The sequence below is a fragment of the Drosophila mojavensis genome, unplaced genomic scaffold, assembly GCF_018153725.1.
Source record: "Drosophila mojavensis isolate 15081-1352.22 unplaced genomic scaffold, ASM1815372v1 contig_74, whole genome shotgun sequence".
NCBI lineage: Eukaryota > Metazoa > Arthropoda > Insecta > Diptera > Drosophilidae > Drosophila > Drosophila mojavensis.
Window position 1 is genome coordinate 16207530 of NW_025318899.1, and position 13503 is coordinate 16221032.

Genomic DNA, 13503 nt, shown 5'->3' on the forward strand with positions numbered 1-13503 from the left:
AACCCTAGTGTGCAATCAGAATTATTTCCAATGTATTTGATACCTTTTTGTAATTTAATTAATTACCAGTCTTGATCTGGTATATTCTTATAGCTTGCAACTTAGAAAATTCTAAACAGATATTTTAAATATCTTGTTTTTTTTTTTTTTTTTTTTTTCATTTAAAAAAAAACTCGATTTGCAGGAAAATACCAGCACATACAAATATAATGGAAAAGAAATGCAGCCGATTCGTTTTGTATTTACTTTTATTTGTATGAATTAAAATGTACATAAATCATTCGTTATAAGCTGAGTTTACTTACACTTAGAACACTAGCAATCGAGTATGTTTGAATGAATACGTTTAATAGTAAGATATAAATATGTAGGCATAATACATGTTTAAACGATAACCTAAATGCGAGAGAGTTCATTTGCTGGCACTGTTGCACTCTGGCTAATTCACTTTGATAGCGGTCCGAATGCCAAGAGTGAAGGAAATGACCTCCCTCTCTGGTTGCCGTTCGTTGAATTCGCGCTTCATTATTTTTCTGGACAAAAGATCATCGCCTTGATCGGTGGAAGTTATTGGATCTATATTTAAATCGCTTAGATCACGTTTTACTCGCGCTGGCTCAATATCCTCATCGTCGTCTAACTCAAAAATATTATTATTTGTGATCGCCAATTTGTTAATCTCATTAAAGAATTGGCTCTTCGCATCTCTAACTGTCCTGTCGTAACCCGGGTCGCTCAATGGTGGCAAATACGTTGCCGGGATGGGCGTTGACCCCTTATAGGTATCCGGACAGCGGGGATCTACAGAGCCTGGATAACAATAAATAGGAGTTGTATTTGGAGGTACAGTTGATGTTACTAAACTCTGTGAACAACGAATATCAGTTGATCCAGGATAGCAGTTTGGTTTTGTAGTCGTTCTTGGTTCTTCAGCACAACGAGGATCAGTTGAGCCTGGATAACATCTTGATTTAGGCGTTGTCACAGGTGGACGTCGTGTAGTTGGAGGAAGGTAAGTAGCTGGTTGGCAATCGGGATCTGTCGATCCAGGCAGACAACGGGGTTGTTGTGTGGTTATAGGCTCCCGTGGGCAACGAGGATCTCGTGATCCAGGATAACAATTAGGCGCAGCTGTCGTCTTTGACTCTTGAGGACAACGAGGATCGGTAGATCCGGGATAGCAGTTGGGTCTTGCAGTCGTCTTCGGTTCTTGAGGACAACGAGGATCAGTTGAGCCTGGATAACATCTTAACGTGGTCGTAGTCACAGGTGGACGTCGTGTAGCTGGAGGAAGGTAAGTAGCTGGCTGGCAATCGGGATCTGTCGATCCAGGCAGACAACGGGGTTGTTGTGTGGTTATAGGCTCCCGTGGGCAACGAGGATCTCGTGATCCAGGGAAGCAATTAGGTGCTGCTGTCGTCTTTGGCTCTTGAGGACAACGAGGATCGGTAGATCCGGGATAGCAGTTGGGTCTTGCAGTCGTCTTCGGTTCTTGGGGACAACGAGGATCAGTTGAGCCTGGATAACATCTTAACGTGGTCGTAGTCACAGGTGGACGTCGTGTAGTTGGAGGAAGGTAAGTAGCTGGCTGGCAATCGGGATCTGTCGATCCAGGCAGACAACGGGGTTGTTGTGTGGTTATAGGCTCCCGTGGGCAACGAGGATCTCGTGATCCAGGATAACAATTAGGCGCAGCTGTCGTCTTTGGCTCTTGAGGACAACGAGGGTCGGTTGATCCGGGATAACAACCTGATGTTGTTGGAGTTTTTTGGTTTCCGGGAATTCTCGTAGTTTTTATTGGTGGCAAATAAGTGGCTGGTTGACATTTCGGATCATTTGATCCGTCATAACAACCAGGTCTTTTTGTCGTTGATACTTTGGGACACCTTGGATCTGGTGATCCTGGGAAGCAGTTTAGGCACTCAGGCTCCTTTGATCCTGGATAACATGCAGGAGTTGAGGTGGTTGTAGTAAGCTCCTTTGGACAGCGCGGATCAGTTGAGCCCGGATAGCATCTTGGTTTTGTCGTAGTTACAGGTTTTGTCGTAGTTACAGGTGGACTTCTTGTAGTTGGAGGTAGATAAGTAGCTGGCTGACAATCGGGATCTGTTGAACCAGGAAGACAGCGGGGCTTTTGTGTAGTTATGGGTTCCCGTGGGCATCGAGGATCTCGTGATCCAGGATAGCAATTAGGTGCAGCTGTCGTCGTCGGCTCTTGAGGACAACGAGGATCAGTTGAGCCCGGATAGCATCTTGGTTTTGTAGTTGTCACAGGTGGACTTCTGGTAGTTGGAGGCAGATAAGTAGCTGGCTGACAATCGGGATCTGTTGAACCAGGAAGACAGCGGGGCTTTTGTGTAGTTATGGGTTCCCGTGGGCAACGAGGATCTCGTGATCCAGGATAGCAATTAGGCGCAGCTGTCGTCTTTGGCTCTTGAGGACAACGAGGATCGGTAGATCCGGGATAGCAGTTGGGTCTTGCAGTCGTCTTCGGTTCCTGAGGACAACGAGGATCAGTTGAGCCTGGATAACATCTTGGCTTAGTTGGAGTTACAGGAGGACGTTGTGTAGTGACTGTTGGACGTCGTGTAGTTGGAGGAAGGTACGTAGCTGGCTGGCAATCCGGATCTGTCGATCCAGGCAGACATCGAAGTATTTGTGTGGTTATAGGCTCCCGTGGGCAACGAGGATCACGTGATCCAGGATAGCAATTAGGCGCAGCTGTCGTCGTCGGCTCTTGAGGACAACGAGGATCGGTAGATCCGGGATAGCAGTTGGGTCTTGCAGTCGTCTTCGGTTCTTGGGGACAACGAGGATCAGTTGAGCCCGGATAGCATCTTGGTTTAGTAGTTGTCACAGGTGGACTTCTTGTAGTTGGAGGCAGATAAGTAGCTGGCTGACAATCGGGATCTGTTGATCCAGGAAGACAGCGGGGCTTTTGTGTAGTTATGGGTTCCCGTGGGCATCGAGGATCTCGTGATCCAGGATAGCAATTAGGTGCAGCTGTCGTCGTCGGCTCTTGAGGACAACGGGGATCAGTCGAGCCCGGATAACATCTTGGCTTAGTTGGAGTTACAGGAGAACGTTGTGTAGTGACTGTTGGACGTCGTGTAGTTGGAGGAAGGTACGTAGCTGGCTGGCAATCTGGATCTGTCGATCCAGGCAGACATCGAGGTATTTGTGTGGTTATAGGCTCCCGTGGGCAACGAGGATCACGTGATCCAGGATAGCAATTAGGGGCAGCTGTCGTCTTTGGCTCTTGAGGACAACGAGGATCAGTCGAGCCCGGATAGCATCTTGGTTTAGTAGTTGTCACAGGTGGACTTCTTGTAGTTGGAGGCAGATAAGTAGCTGGCTGACAATCGGGATCTGTTGATCCAGGAAGGCAACGTGGCTTTTGTGTGGTTATGGGCTCCCGTGGACAACGAGGATCTCGTGATCCAGGATAACAATTAGGCGCAGCTGTCGTCTTTGGCTCTTGAGGACAACGAGGGTCGGTTGATCCAGGATAACAGCCTGATGTTGTTGGAGTTTTTTGGTTTCCGGGAATTCTGGTAGTTTTTATTGGAGGCAAATAAGTGGCTGGTTGACATTTCGGATCACTTGATCCGTCATAACAACCAGGTCTCTTTGTCGTTGGTACTTTGGGACACCTTGGATCTGGTGATCCTGGGAAGCAGTTAAGGCATTCAGGTTTCTTTGATCCTGGATGACATGCAGGAGTTGAGGTGGTTGTAGTGAGTTCCTTTGGACAGCGCGGATCAGTAGAGCCTGGATAGCACCTTGGCTTTGTCGTAGTCAGCGGTGGACGTCGTGTAGTTGAGCAACCAGGATCTGTTGAACCAGGATAGCAGCGCGGCTTTGAAGTAGTTGTTGGCTCCGGGGGGCATCGAGGATCTCGTGATCCAGGATAGCAGTTAGGTGCAGCTGTTGTCTTTGGCTCTTGAGGACAACGGGGATCAGTCGAGCCCGGATAGCATCTTGGTTTAGTAGTTGTCACAGGTGGACTTCTTGTAGTTGGAGGCAGATAAGTAGCTGGCTGGCAATCGGGATCTGTTGATCCAGGAAGGCAACGCGGCTTTTGTGTGGTTATGGGCTCCCGTGGGCATCGAGGATCACGTGATCCAGGATAGCAATTAGGCGCAGCTGTCGTTTTCGGCTCTTGAGGACAACGAGGATCAGTTGAGCCTGGATAACATCTTGGCTTAGTTGGAGTTACAGGAGGACGTTGTGTAGTGACTGATGGACGTCGTGTAGTTGGGGGAAGGTACGTAGCTGGCTGACAAGCGGGATCTGTGGATCCTGGAAGACAACGAGGCTTTTGTGTGATGATGGGCTCCCGTGGGCATCGAGGATCACGTGCTCCAGGATAGCAATTAGGCGCAGCTGTCGTTTTCGGCTCTTGAGGACAACGAGGATCAGTTGAGCCCGGATAGCATCTTGGTTTTGTAGTTGTCACAGGTGGACTTCTGGTAGTTGGAGGCAGATAAGTAGCTGGCTGGCAATCAGGATCTGTGGATCCTGGAAGGCAACGTGTCCTTTGTGTAGTTATGGGCTCCCGTGGGCAACGAGGATCTCGTGATCCAGGATAGCAGTTTGGTGCAGCTGTTGTCTTTGGCTCTTGAGGACAACGAGGATCAGTTGAGCCTGGATAACATCTTGGCTTAGATGGAGTTACAGGAGGACGTTGTGTAGTGACTGATGGACGTCGTGTAGTTGGGGGAAGGTACGTAGCTGGCTGACAAGCGGGATCTGTGGATCCTGGAAGGCAACGAGGCTTTTGTGTGGTGATGGGCTCCCGTGGGCATCGAGGATCACGTGATCCAGGATAGCAATTAGGCGCAGCTGTCGTTTTCGGCTCTTGAGGACAACGAGGATCAGTCGAGCCCGGATAGCATCTTGGTTTTGTAGTTGTCACAGGTGGACTTCTGGTAGTTGGAGGCAGATAAGTAGCTGGCTGGCAATCGGGATCTGTTGATCCAGGAAGGCAACGCGGCTTTTGTGTGGCTATGGGCTCCCGTGGGCAACGAGGATCTCGTGATCCAGGATAGCAGTTAGGTGCAGCTGTTGTCTTTGGCTCTTGAGGACAACGAGGATCGGTAGATCCCCGATAGCAGTTGGGCCTTGCAGTCGTTTTCGGCTCTTGAGGACAACGAGGATCAGTTGAGCCTGGATAGCACCTTGGCTCTGTCGTAGTAATAGGTGGACTTGTTGTAGTTAGAGGAAGGTAAGTAGTTGACTGACAGTCGGGATCTGTCGATCCAGGCTGGCAACGGGATTTTTGTGTGGTTGTGGGTTCTTTTGGGCACCGTGGATCTCGTGATCCAGGATAACATTTGGGCGCTGTTGTTGTCTTTGGCTCTTGAGGACAACGGGGATCACTTGAACCTGGACGGCATATTGGTTTTGATGGTGTAACTAGATTTCCGGGAATTCTCGTTGTCTTTATTGGAGGCAAATAAGTGGCTGGTTGACATTTCGGATCACTTGATCCGTCATAACAACCAGGTCTTTTTGTCGTTGGTACTTTGGGACACCTTGGATCTGGTGATCCTGGGAAGCAGTTAAGGCATTCAGGTTTCTTTGATCCTGGATAACATGCAGGAGTTGAGGTGGTTGTAGTGAGTTCCTTTGGACAGCGCGGATCAGTAGAGCCTGGATAGCACCTTGGCTTTGTCGTAGTCAGCGGTGGACGTCGTGTAGTTGAGCAACCAGGATCTGTTGAACCAGGATAGCAGCGCGGCTTTAAAGTAGTTTTTGGCTCCTGGGGGCAACGAGGATCTCGTGATCCAGGATAGCAGTTAGGTGCATCTGTCGTCGTCGGCTCTTGAGGACAACGGGGATCAGTCGAGCCCGGATAACATCTTGGTTTAATCGGGGTAACAGGAGGGCGCTGTGTAGTGACTGGTGGACGTCGTGTAGTTGGAGGAAGGTAAGTCGCTGGCTGACAATCGGGATCGATCGATCCTGGAAGGCAACGAGGCTTTTGTGTGGTGATGGGCTCCCGTGGGCAACGAGGATCTCGTGATCCAGGATAGCAATTAGGCGCAGCTGTCGTTTTCGGCTCTTGAGGACAACGAGGATCAGTTGAGCCTGGATAACATCTTGGCTTAGTTGGAGTTACAGGAGGACGTTGTGTAGTGACTGATGGCCGTCGTGTAGTTGGAGGAAGGTAAGTAGCTGGTTGACAATCGGGATCTGTCGATCCTGGATAGCATTTTGGCTCCGATGTAGTTATGGGTTCTTGTTGACAACGAGGATCTCGTGATCCAGGATAGCAGTTAGGTGAAACGGTTGTCTTTGGCTCTTGAGGACAACGGGGATCAGTCGAGCCCGGATAACATCTAGGCTTAGTTGGAGTTACAGGGGGGCGCTGTGTAGTGACTGATGGCCGTCGTGTAGTTGGAGGAAGGTAAGTGGCTGGTTGACAGTCGGGATCTGTCGATCCTGGATAGCATTTTGGCTTCGATGTAGTTATGGGTTCTTCTTGACAACGAGGATCTCGTGATCCAGGATAGCAGTTAGGTGAAACTGTTGTTTTTGGCTCTTGAGGACAACGGGGATCAGTGGAGCCCGGATAACACCTTGGTGTCTTTGGCGTTACAAGGGGTCGAATTGTTCCTGGTTGACAATCAGGATCTGTTGAGCCAGCAGAGCAACGTGGCTTTGTTGGCACTATTAGCTCCTCACCGCAAGCGAAGTTTCTTTCGCAAGCACCATTACATAGTTCAATATCACATTTTAAGTACACCTGAGATCGATCGGGGAACTTGAAAGCTTTAAGCGTATTGTAATAAGTTAACGTTTGGCCAGGAGATGACTCCAATTTTTTCCATTGCCCAAATACTTTTGTCTTCAGAGAGCAACCATTTTTATCGGAAAGCTGCAATTTGTTTGCGGTGCCTGTATCGAAATCAGGATCATCGGAAGCATAGCATTGCAAGATGTTAATATCCCAGGTCTGTGTTGTCTGTTTGACATTCATCGTAAATGTTATATCCGTGCCCAACTTTAAAGTATAGTTAATTGGCTTGATATTCGGTGGAAGACCTGTGCCTATCTCCATCCAGCATTCAACTGGACCGCTTGGAGTCTCTACCGATATTACTTCCAGCATGTCGACAACAAATGGTCGAAAATACACAGTCTTCTCCTGCTCATCGCTGCGACTGCATGTGATCTTGCGTGCCGTGTCCCAGCTCTCTTGAATATCCTGGTCATTCTGTATGATCAGTATATTGTCCACAGAAGCGCATATTGAACAGGATGGCTTGCTGCCACAGCCATCGAAGGGCACTTTGAAAACAAATCGACGCTCATTACTTCCAGCGCTCACATATCTAGAAAGGAGTGGGTAAGTCAATCAAATTGAAGGCATTCAAATTCTACATACCTGCACTTGGGATCATTGTAATATCCTTGACTGTATATCACTCCATTAAAGATCTCAGCGAATTCCACTTCGACTATCATCCCATTCGACGTATCGCATTTGACGTCGATCTTCTCAATGTTGCCGTCGTATGCGGCGCTTTTCCGCGAAACTCGGGGGAACGATAATGCCACCTCGGCTGGGCTGACTTCATTATCGACATAATCATCGCCTTTCCTCAGATCTGTGCCGCCAGCAATGACCTTTCAAATGCAATAATAAATTAATTGAAACTCAATACGTTTGGCGTTATTGCGCGTTCCATACCAAAAGCTGAGTCAAAAGTATTATGTGGCCAGCTTTGACCATTTTCAGTGGATTGTCGCTCAATCTAAAACCTGTTGCAAATTAAACGTAAATGTAATTAAAGTGTTATTTTCCTCTTCTAATATGCATAAATATTATTATATATTAATAGTAGCTGCTAATTCGTTGTCCAAATATATACTATATATAGATATATAACAATAGATATTAACATAATGATATATGCAAATTTCTGCCGAAAATATTAATCTCCAATGATCAATTATCAGCAGCGAATTCACATTTATATCTCTCGTTTTTTGACAGCTAAATATATACTTTAATAAAATATCATTCTGAATTATTTAGTCCCTGGAATGTGGCAGAAAGAATACTAAAGCTATAAAGATCGACTTTATGTTATGGCTTCAAGGTAAATCTGATTTGCTAAAATTTTATTAATTTTTTTAAAATTAATTTTTTGTTTTTTTATATATATATTTAATTTGTTCAGCTTCGCAAAAGATTCGCAATAATTTATGCAGCCTTGATAGCAATTATAATATATAATAAAAATTATGGTATATAATAAAACAATCGCAAGAGTTCGAGAATTCGCAGTTTCTCAAGTTCAGACTGCAGTTTTGGCAAGGTTAAGACATTGAGAATTTCGATAAGCCGGATTTCAGAAATGCACAAAAATTTCGTTGGCTATAAATAAGAGAAACCAATTGACTTTGTTTGTAAATAATATCGATTTTTTTATTTTTGTAAATGCTAATCAAAAGAATAATTCTAACGAGCTCGAAAAGATATAATGAAAGATCTGGTTTCAATTAAACGAGTTTTTTAAGGTCTAATAGCAGTTTTGGGTATTGACCTCATTTTTGCACGAATTTCATGCCACTTTTTATTGCGTTAGACAAATTAAAGGAATGGGATCAGTATAAATTAAGAAATTGTCTAATTTGTAAATAATCAAATAAAAATAAACGACATTTGCATAATTTATTGTCATTGAAATTTGAAGCCAATCCAATTTTAATTAGTAAATGCAAAGTAAACTTTTTTTCTTGTTTAGGTAAGGCTAAAAATGGAGTATTATTTTAGACTATTTCAGGTCTTTGTAAGAAAAGCTATTCAAACGTTTTAATATAATTCCTTTGCATATTAAAAGAAATCAAAAGTAAAATAAGAAATTCACTTTTCAACCCATTAAAACTTCATTAATCGTCAAACACTTTCTTCTGACATTATAAAATAAATTTAGCATATGTACTATATAAAAGATGATATATTTGTATAGACATATTCAATGTGAAATTAAGTTTGATCCAGATTTCAGAGATTTGTTTATTACAGAGTTGAAAGTGTTTTAAAACCGGTTTGGAGCGCGATTTAAAATGATTGTAATATCATTTATAAGGCAAGAGGTGTCATTAATAAATGGTCAATTTTGAGAGGGCGTGTGGCAAGCCATTCGGATTGTATAGCCCGAATAATCTGCATATATACACATAAACAAACATACCTATACCTATATGATTTGTATGTCTGCTTGACCCAATGATGACTTAACTCTTGAAGACGACGTAGCTACCACATTTTGTCGAATACTTTACAAGCCATTCATTCATCTTTGTTTATTCAATCCGTTCGAATGACCTTCAACATTTTGGATTCCCTAAATTATTATTTCTTTATACATATATTTATTATTTGTTGTTGTTGTTGTTATGCTGAATTATCAATGCGCAATTTGTGCATATTGTTGCCTAATGGTTACTTGAACCCCGATCCCAAACGGAGTCTTTGATTTGCTGACTGGTTTCTGAGTTGTTTCTATTATTTTCGAAAATTCTTTGAGGCATCGCGGCGTTAAACGCAAAGTACTTTATCTTAGTTAAAAGAAATATTTTAAAATTGTTGTTTAATTTCTTTTTTTTTTCAACAGGTAACTGACAATAAATGCGCCGCTCTTAACAAACGTAAATTAGAATTGAAATGAAATTTATATTGCTCGAAACTGATTGCAAATATGCAAATATATGCAAGAATTAGTACAGAGACTAAGGTACATACGATATAGGCAGCTTAACACTAACTAACAATTTGTTGTGGCAATTGATGAGATCTTGAGTATCTTGAGCATCTTTAGCATCTTCACTATACATATGATTGGCGTATAAAAAGATGTTTTTTTATTGACTGCATACAAAACGAAATAAATAATAACTTGGACATTGATGATCTTGCCGTGAACTTTTGCCATTTGGGCAAACGCGAGACAGACAGACAGACAGACAGACAGCCAGACGAACGGACAGACAGCCGGACAGACATGGGTGCTTACACTACGGCTTGTGTATGCGTATTCGTATTCGTATTCATATTCGTGCTCGTGTATTCGTCATGGCAAACAGGTGAGATTACCCAACAGGCTTTGGCGACGACGACGACGACGACGACGACGCCTCAGCCACGCATTGTGCACATATATTTATATGAATATAATATATATACATATATAAATGTACATATCTGCGCACATGTGTAGCTCTCTGTTTTTTTCACAGTCATCCAGCTTTTGTCATCAGTCATCATAGTAGGTGTGTACTGTGAACTGTTGCATTTGCAGCGCGGTCCATCTGGCGTATACGCAATTTCGCCTAGTCTAAGAATTCTTACATAATATCCAAAATTGTTTGATATGTAATTATGTCAAGTTTAAATTGAGCTTTAATTACGTGTTTTTTTCTGGACAAGCATCAATTTGCGCCGCTCAATGAAAAGGTTTTTTATCTTAACTATCGCAAAGCTCGTCTTGGCGAATCGACAGCTAAAAGGTTGGCCCAATAATAACCGACTTTATATAAATTTATTCGCATTAGCTTATTTGTTTGTTTTTGTTGTTGATTTTGTTGTTGTTTTTTCTTATAGTTTTCGCTGTTTCTGTTTTGTTTGGTAAAGGTTTTTTTTTTTTTTTTGTGTTATTCGTAGAGGCGTCTTTTTGGGGTTGCAACAATATTTGATTTGAACTCTTACCATCAGCAAATAGTGTATTTGCGTTTCGGTGCTCGCCAGCAACTTTTTATGGGCATCAACATTTGCCATATAGCAGTAGTCGTTGAAGTCTAAGGCAAACAAAGTAGGACAGTTTTTTTCTTCTTCTTTTTTTTTTTTTTTTTTTTTTTGGGTCTTGCGAGCTGAGATTAGCAAATCCGGATAAGCTGATTGCGGACATATTAATGAATCTCGCATGTGAAATTCGGCATCCTCATTAAGCGGCTCTCAAGGCTTCGTCAGGAACTGCACCTTGTCCACAATTGATATAGTCTATAAATTAGCGCCAAAATGTGCGCGAATAATAAATGACTTGACGATAGCGTATCGCTGTCCATCTAAAGTGCTTTTTTTCCGGCTCTAATCAGTTGGATTCGGCCTTGCCCATGATGGTTACACAAACTTCGTTTAATGTTGCCTAAGCCCATAATTAAGTCAATGCGATCTTAGCAATTTATTAAACGTCTTTTAATTCATTAAAACAAATTAATATTAAACAAAACTAAATGTCGACTTCGTGAGCTTAATGATGCGAATGAAATTGAATTGCTAAGCTCATCCAATGCTTGCACATATCTATAAAGTCGTGTGAAGAGAATTCTCTTTGGATTGCATCTAACTTCTTGGCTTCTCTAAATTTATGCAGAAAATGTTGAATGCAGATTCCAAAAAACAATAAAATTATTTGTATATATATTCTTATTATTAATTACTTTAATGGCTTTTTTCTATTTTTCATATTTTCAATAAAATATTGCTAAAATATTTGAAACTATAGAATTTTATTATTATTATTATTATTATTATTATTATTTTTTTTTTTTTTTTTTTTTTAGTATCTTTACTCAGCATTTTCCTTAAACATCTGCAATCAAATACCTTTATTTTTGCTTTACTCATAAAAGTTGTGTTTGGTTTTTCTGCAATTCACGGAATTATATAAATATATATATACTTTTGTGACTTAACAACTTTTGGAAAAAATATTTTTTCTACAACTCAATACATTTTTTGAAAAATATTTATTTGGCTTCTGAAATCAAAAGAGTTTTGGCGTAGGGAAAAAATTTAAATTTTTCTAATTCATCGAATTTTCCTTTCCTCAATTGATATTTTGTATTTTCTGCTAGGGACTATATAAATAAAAATAAATGTCACCTATTAACTATTTTTAAAAATTACTATTATTTATTCATTTACTATATTTAATTCTCCCTTTTAAAGTATTAAATAAATTTAATTCCACATAAAAACTATAATAAACTTAAATAATAAGTAATTAAATTAAATGCTTAATATATTATAATAATTTTATATTTAAAAGTCAAATCGTGCATCAATTATGTTAATTTCATATTATTAAGAAGAATCAATGTTTATATTAGTATTTTCAATTACAGTTTCGTAATAAATATAAGAATTTATTATAATTATAATTTATTATATATTTTGAAAATGTAATTTCAGAAAGTATATAATTATAGAATCTTTGTAGATTTATTTTCAATACTTTACCCAACATTTATTAAAAAACTCTTGTTCAAACTTTTTTAATCACTATAAACCTACTTACAAATAAGCTTTTAGATTTTACAACATTTTTTGTTGCAATATGTTCAGTTCAAGCACAGTCATAATATTTCGCAACTTTTTAAAAGTCTGCAAATCAATTCTGATTATTGGTTTATGTCACTATTTTTAGCATTTGCTGTAAGTCATAGAGTTTTCGGAACGCCCACGCACTGCACTTTGCACTTTATATTAGTCTGATCGATTATTTTGAAATGCACAAATGATGTTTTCTTAAGAAATTCTGCGACTTGATTGAACTTACAGGAATTGCTAGTTGAACGCTGCTTGGGTGGAGAGAGACAGAGAGAAAGAGTTAGTTTGATCGCCGGCTGGTTAAGAGTTCGAAGTCGCACTAAGCTTGGAAAAGACGCGTCTTCGTTTATATACTCACACGTCGCATGTTTTAACTAAAATCGTTTTCAAAATCCAAAGGCGCAGCAGATGCAAAAAAAAACAAAAAGCATCAACGGCAGCAGCTACAGCAGCAGAAGCAGCAGCGGCAGTCGCAGCTAGCTGGGCTGGCTAGCGAAAAGAGCAGCTAAAACAGCAGCACGGCCGGCCACAAAAGAGTTATTTACTTTAAAAAAAAATTTTTTTTGGGATGCTCACGAGGCATGTTTCAAAAGTATTTTAAAATGTTCGCTGAAAATATATTTATTTTTCGATGTGGCAACGCTCAAGTATGCAGCTGCACACACACATATAACTGTTCAAAGGTCTTCATCATTTTTTTGCATAAGTTCGAGTTGCAGGCAGAAATGTCCGTTACTTATTGATCGCGCCTCGTGCAAGCATTTGACATATGCTGAAAAGTTTAGTATGTCGAATTTCTCATAGAAATGGGCAGCACCTCACATGCCCTAATGCTAAACTCTTATAAGAACTGCTCGCTTATAAGAAGCAACTCAAATTGGCAGATTTTTTTTTAAATATTTGCAATGTATCGATAGCTGCAATTCTTGCTATCGATATGTTAAAAATGCATTTAAATAATTTGAAAACGTGTGTTTCTTTAAATATTTTGTTTATTATCAGAGCATCAGATTGTCTGCTTTAAACATTGAAATAGAGTTTTTTCATTTATTTATTTATTTCTATTTTTTGCGCTTTGCAGTCGCGTGAGGCGAGCGTCCGCCGTCGAAGTCGTCTTCATCTTGACCCGGTCTGAGGCGCTGCAACGGCGACAACTC

General features: G+C 41.2%; 1 protein-coding gene across 1 annotated transcript; it reads right to left on the minus strand.

Moving 5' to 3' along the window:
* Positions 1-230: 230 nt before the first annotated feature.
* Positions 231-12719, minus strand: LOC6582708 (mucin-2). Its single transcript, XM_044009761.1, has 4 exons — positions 12576-12719; positions 7700-7770; positions 7394-7635; positions 231-7340 (listed from the first exon to the last, which is right to left on the minus strand). Exons 2-4 carry the CDS (start codon positions 7739-7741, stop codon positions 440-442), a joined length of 7185 nt encoding a protein of 2394 aa, XP_043865696.1. The 5' UTR covers positions 7742-7770; positions 12576-12719; the 3' UTR covers positions 231-439.
* Positions 12720-13503: the final 784 nt, after the last annotated feature.